Source organism: Miscanthus floridulus, chromosome 6, assembly GCF_019320115.1.
Source record: "Miscanthus floridulus cultivar M001 chromosome 6, ASM1932011v1, whole genome shotgun sequence".
Lineage (NCBI taxonomy): Eukaryota > Viridiplantae > Streptophyta > Magnoliopsida > Poales > Poaceae > Miscanthus > Miscanthus floridulus.
The window spans coordinates 99821826-99828830 of record NC_089585.1 but is presented as its reverse complement, the minus strand read 5'-3'; the positions used below and the strand labels follow the sequence as shown (position 1 = coordinate 99828830).

At 43.4% G+C, this 7005-nt stretch overlaps 1 protein-coding gene across 1 annotated transcript; it reads left to right on the top strand.

The window, feature by feature from the left end:
• The first annotated feature begins 3307 nt into the window (after positions 1 to 3307).
• Positions 3308 to 4459, top strand: LOC136460893 (scarecrow-like protein 9). Its single transcript, XM_066460425.1, has 2 exons — positions 3308 to 4058; positions 4140 to 4459. The coding sequence occupies exons 1-2, from the start codon at positions 3308 to 3310 to the stop codon at positions 4457 to 4459; spliced, it is 1071 nt and encodes a 356-aa protein (XP_066316522.1).
• The last annotated feature ends 2546 nt before the right edge of the window (positions 4460 to 7005 follow it).

Here is a 7005-nt window from a genome sequence, read left to right as displayed (position 1 = left end):
TGCGACATGTCTAATATTTTAGGTTTGATTGTTGAATTTAGTATAAAAACTATATTTTGGCTTTGGTGTTCACTAGGCTTTGTCTTGCATCGAGGAAGCCACTAGAAAATAAGATGATAGAAAATCTAGATAAAATATTATATTTTACTTTATTTTAGTTTTTTCATATGTAATTTAGGGTGCACTGTGTCAAGTATTAGTATAATCTTCTTCGCTTGAAAAGAAGAACTAAGAACAAAATCTGTTGTTACACTTTCGTCGAGAGAGCGTTGCTTTGCAAAGTGCTACTGACATTATTGGCTTGTGCATGGGGAACAAAACGATTTCAGGAACTGGGCGTAGTTTGGTTATATTTCTTGTGTCTGTTCATAGTCATTAATTTGATGTGGATATTTATAATTTGTAGATTTATTTAAGAATTTAATAATGCTCTAGACGATATGTCCATCAAAAAATAGATATGGTTATTATATTTAAGATCTATCAAATTAATTTTTAGAAATACTCATAGAGATAAAATGTGTATAAATATATTGATAATGTGTGTATATATATTCCATCCGTCTCGAAATAAGTGCCGTTCTGGTTTTACGAGAAGTCAAACACTTTTAACTTTAATTAAATATATACAAGAAAATATTAATATTTATAGTATAATAATTAGTAGCATTAGATAGATTATTGAATATATTTCCATAATAAACTTATTTAGATATATAAATATTATTAATATTTATTATAGACCTAGTTAAACTTAAGTTTGACCGGCACGCAACACTTATTTTGAGACTGAGGGAGTAAGGTTTTGCATATGTACTTGCTAAAGAAACAAAATGGTTATGGTTACGCTGATTCTGGGAGGTTGCCAATTCTTCTTCATTCACACGACGGACTCTAGTATAGTCGTGCACTCTGCTAAGGACGATGTTACATGCTGTTTGCGGTTGTCGGACCACAGCCTTGTTCGGTTAGGGCTGAAACGATCGTATACGATCGTGGATTATTAATGCTGACTGGTTTGGTGTGAGAGAAAAATACTGTTCTGACTGAAAATTTACGATCGTTTACGACCAAGCGAACTAGGCGCATTTCTGACCTGGACGGCCACGAGCCCACGCGCGCGAAGACACTGTTAAAGGGAACAGTGGTCGATGCAAAGGCAGTTGCCTTATCAATGACTGTGTGAAAAAATATCTATATATAAAAGAGAGAATTATGTATTTGGTACTGAAACAAATTAGTCTTTCGTATTCGTTACTTAAAATTTTGAACTTTCTTATCTGGCACCAAGTTAAAAAATCCTTCCCTATATGGCACTACCGTCCATTTCATCCATTCATCTATTAGTTGACTATTTTGACCGTGTCAGTTTTTTCTTAGTGTGACAACATACCATCTTGTACCAGCAGTACCCTGACCACAATCCCGCGCTCCTCCAGACCCAGCAACTCTTCGCCTAAGTCCTTTCCGACACCTCCTCCACCAGCGCCCTCGCCGCCGTGCAGGCCGGCACCCAAGGCAACAACCCCTAGGATCCACCCTCCTTGAATAGCGCGGCTGAAAGGTCCTAATGGCTAGAGGGGGGGTGAATAGCCTAATAAAAATTTCTACAACAACACTTAACTAAATGGTTAGACAATTATGAGGCGAAGCGAGTGTTGCGCTAGCCTACTCAAAATGCAAGCCACCTACCACAATTCTAGTTTAGATAGTGTCAATTCACACAAGAGCAATGACACTACCCTATGTTAGTGTGCTCTCAAAGGCTAACTAAAGAGCCACACCAACCAAGCATGCAAGCTCTCACAACTAGCTACACTAAAGAGCTTGTCAACTAGTTTGCGGTAAAGTAAAGAGAGTGATCAAGAGGGTTATACCGCCGTGTAGATGAATGAACCAATCAATCACGAAGATGAATAACAATGATGACCAATCACCTCGGAATCAATGATGAAGACAATGATTTTTACCGAGGTTCACTTGCTTGCCGGCAAGCTAGTCCTCGTTGTGGCGATTCACTCACTTGGAGGTTCACGCGCTAATTGGCTTCACACGCCAAACCCTCAATAGGGTGCCGCACAACCAACACAAGATGAGGATCACACAAGCCACGAGCAATCCACTAGAGTACCTTTTGGCGCTCCGCTGGAGAAAGGTCAAGAACCCCTCACAATCACCACGATCGGAGCCGGAGACAATCACCACCTCCGCTCGACGATCCTCGCTGCTCCAAGCCGTCTAGGTGGCGGCAACCACCAAGAGTAACAAGCGAAATCCGCAGCGAACCACGATCACTAAGTGCCTCTAGATGCAATCACTCAAGCAATGCACTTGGATCACTCCCAATCTCACTATGATGATGAATCAATGATGTAGATGGGTGGGAGGGCTTTGGCTTAGCTCACAAGGTTGCTATGTCAATGAAAATGGCCAAAGATCTGAGCCACAGCCGGCCATGGGGCTATAAATAGAGCCCCCATCAAATAGAGCCGTTATACCCCTTCACTGGGCAAAACGCGCTCTGACCGGACGCTCCGGTCAAACTGACCGGACGCTGGCCCTCAGCGTCCGGTCGCCCGATGGACGCCACGTGTCATCCCCTTCAAACGCTGTTCGTCAGATTCCAACGGCTACGAAGCTGACCGGACGCTCCAGTCAAGACTGACCGGACGCTGAAGCCCCAGCGTCCGATCGTTTCCAGTAAGCTCCCCGAGGCATGTTTTTTCGACCGGACGCGTCCGGTCCACCTTGCAAGCTCGGCGGGAGGGAGAGAGGGACCCAAACCCATCTCAACCCTGCAAACACCTTGTGCACATGAGTTAGCATATTTTCACAAATGTTATCAAGGGTGTTAGCACTCCACTAGATCCTAAATGCATATGCAATAAGTTAGAGCATCTAGTGGCACTTTGATAACCGCATTCCGATACGAGTTTCACCCCTCTTAATAGTACGGCTATCAAACCTAAATGTGATCACACTCTCTAAGTGTCTTGATCACCAAAACAAAATAGCTCCTACAAGTTATACCTTTGCCTTGAGCTTTTTGTTTTTCTCTTTCTTCTCTTCAAGTTTAAGCCCTTGATCATCTTCATGCTATCACCATTGTCATGTTATGATCTTCATTTGCTTCTCTACTTGAAGTGTGCTACCTATCTCATGATCACTTGATGAACTAGGTTAGCACTTAGGGTTTCATCAATTCACCAAAACCAAACTAGAGCTTTTAGCGGCCACGGGCGTGGTGGAGCCGGCCAATACCTTGTCGCCACCGGAGGACAGCAGCTGCTTCAAGGACGCGGTGAGCATGGCGTTCTTAAGAGGCATGGAAGAGGCCAACAGATTCTTGCCCGACGCCGGCGGCTACACGGCGGATTGCAGGGGCAGAAAGAAGAGGCTTGACGTTGACGGAGATGACGAACAGGTGGAGGGCAGGAGCAGCAAGCAAATGGCAGCTGACGGCGAGGACTCGGAGGAAGCCGCCACGCGAGAGATGCTAGGCAAGCTGATGCTCAACGGCGACGACGAACCAATCCTCGCCGACGACATGCAGGAGCTGCGCGCTGCCATGGACATGGCCAAGACGCCGCTGGGGAGGTCGGCCGGCACCAGGGAGGATCCGGATCAACAGCAGCAGGCGGTGGATCTCCACTCCATGCTCATCCACTGTGCCGACGCCGTGGCCGACAACGACCTCCGCAGAGCGGCCGATCTTCTGCAGCGGATTAGGCACTACTCGTCGCCGAGCGGGAACACCACGCAGCGGCTGGCACACTGCTTCGCCGAGGGGCTGCAGGTGCGGCTCAATGGCACGGGGAACCTGCACTACCGGTCGTCGTCGTTAATGCCGAAAAGCGCCTCCTTCTCATCGGGTGTCCAGCTCAAGGCGATGCAGTTCTTCATGGCCACGTGCTGCTTCCTCCCGGTGAACATCCTCTTCTCCAATAAGTCCATTTACAAAGCTGCCGCTGGGAGAAAGAAGCTGCACATCGTGCACTACGGTCGGGACCACGGGCTCCAATGGGCAACCCTGCTCCGGTGGCTCGTGCACGGGGAGGGTGGGCCACCGGAGGTGCAGCTCACCGGCATCGACGTCCCATAGCCCGGATTCCGTCCAGCGCGACTCATCGAGGAGGCAGGGCACCGGTTCACTGCCTGCGCGCGCCAGCTCGGCGTGCCGTCCAGGTTCCGCGGCATCGCGGCGAAATCAAAAGCGGTCCGCGCGGGCGACCTGGACATCGATCCCGACGAGGTGCTCACCGTCAGCAGCCTGTTCCATTTTAGGACGCTGACGGATGAGGGCACGATGGCTACTAACGACGGCGAGGTAGGCACGGACCCCATCGACGCGGTGCTCGGCGCCATCAGAGAGATGAAGTCGTTCGTGTTCGTCCACACAGTCCTCAACGCGTCGTACAACACCGCGTTCTTAGCGACGCGGTTCCGGGAGGCGCTCTAGAACTTCACGGCGCCGTTCGACATGGTGGACACCATCCTGCTGCGGGACAACAGCAACAGGTTGCTGTTCACAATATATTGTGATATTTATAATTTTCTTATTTGACAACATGTCCATCTATTATTTTTATATTTGGCATCATGTATTTCTGCTACAACGAGGGGCATTAATGTTATTTTACCAGCCACTTGACGTCGTTACTGGCCCAAATGGACGGCAGTGCTATCTAAGGAAGGAAATTTCAACTTGGTGTCAAATAAGAAAGTTCAATTTTTTAGTGCTAAATACGGAAGACTGATTTGTAAAAAGGTGTCTATCTATTATGTCTACATGGAACCATCATTAGCAGTTGCTAATGACGAGATTAACAATTTGATCACTAAATAATTAATCCTAATTAATTAATCTCAACACTCCCCCTTGATCAATTGATCCCTTGTAGACACCATTTTTTGTTCATCTACCATCGTCTCGAGGCTTTGAAAAACCCAGTGGAAAAAACCAAAGTATACCGATATACTAGGCAAAACTCTTTAAAAACCAGTGGGAAAAATAAGAAAAAACACCATGATATATATAACTCCAATGTTAATAGACCCTTTAGCAGTTCCTAAAAACATAATCTAAAAATAATTTTATCAAAGATCAATGTCATAAATATTATCTTCGAAAAACCTCTGTGAGGAAAAATAGATAATATGATATTTACTATGTGTTAACATTAGTACATTAAAAACTTTATGTGAGAAAACTCCAAAAGAGTATAACTCATATAAAGAAAAAAGAATGTAATGTGATTTTTTAAAACAGGTTATATTTTAGAGAGATTCTCCCCTTGATTCTTGCAAGTCTCTATGTCTTCTCATACCAATGCCCTCAACACATTTATAGAATGCGGAGTGTGGTAGAGATTTTGTGAATAAATCTGCTAGATTATCACATGACTTAGTTTGCAAGATTTTAATTTCTCCATTCATTTGGAGCTCATGGGATAGAATAACTTGGGAATAATATGCTTAGTCATATTACTCTTAATATAACCTGATTCCATTTGTGTAACACATGCCAAATTATCCTCAAAGATAATGGTCGGTGTCTCAAGTGCACCAATACCACATGATTGTATTATGTGGTTTACCATTCTGCGAAGCCATACGCATTCGCGTGATGCTTCATATAAAGCAATTATTTCAGAATGATGGATGGAAGTAGACACCAAAGTCTGCTTTGAAGACTTCCAAGATATTGTTGTTCCACCTTGCAAAAATACAAAGCCTGTTTGTGATCTGCCATTGTGGGAATATGATAAATAACCAGCATCTGTATATCCTAACAAAATTGGATCTTGATTTCTGCTATAGAATAATCCAAGATCTCTAGTGCCATTGAAATATCTTAAAACGGTTTTAACTCCTACCCAGTGATGTTTGGTAGGTTCAGCACTATGTCTTGCCAACAAGTTTACTGCGAATGCAATATCTGGCAAGGTGCTATTAGCAAGATACATAAGTGCTCCAACCACACTAAGATCTAGGACATGTGGTCCTAGAATTTCTTCTTCTTCCTGTGGTATAAAAGGATCATTTTCAACATCTAAGGATCTCACTACCATCAAGGTTTTTGTTGGATATGACTTCTCCATATTGAATTTCTCCATTACTTTCTGAACATAGGCAGCTTGGTATATAAATATATAGAACATAAATGCTCAAGTTGTAAACCCAAGCAGAATTTAGTTTGACCCAAATCTTTTATTTCAAACTCTGTCTTTAAATAATGACGTGCTTCATTAATATCGGGTTCGTTGCCAATGATATTAAGATCATCAACGTACACCGATATGATACAAAATCATGTTGATGGTTTTTTAATGAAGACACATGGGTAGTCATCATTATTTGTGTATCCTTTCAAGTTAAGGAATTCACTTAACCGGTTGTACCACATTCGGCCCGACTGTTTCAAGCCATATAATGACTTCTGCAACTTGACATAATACATGTTGCGATTTGCCTTGGGATTCGGTATACTGATTCCATCGGGAACTTTCATGTATATATTAGAATCTAATGACCCATACAAATATGCGGTCATTACGTCCATTAACTGCATAGATAGACGATTTTGTACTGCCAGCGATATTAAGTATCTGAATGTTATTTCACTCATTACCGGAGAATAAGTTTCGTTAAAATCAACGCTAGGTCTTTGCATAAAACCTTGTGCCATAAGTCTTGCTTTATATCTCACCACTTTGTTATTTTCGTTCCTTTTATGGATGAAAACCCATTTGTATCCCACAGGGAAGATACCAGCGGGTGTTGGCATTACAGCCGAAAACACTTCCCTTTTATAAAGCGAGACAATATCTGTTTCAATTGCTACCTTCCACTTATCCTAGTCTGAGCGCTTCTTGCACTCAGTCATAGGCTTAGGATCTAAATCGGTTTGAAGGATATTTGCAATTTATTCAGAGACATAAATGCCAACTATTATGGACTTAAGATTATAAGACTCTCTAGCTTCTATGAAATTTATAGCAATTT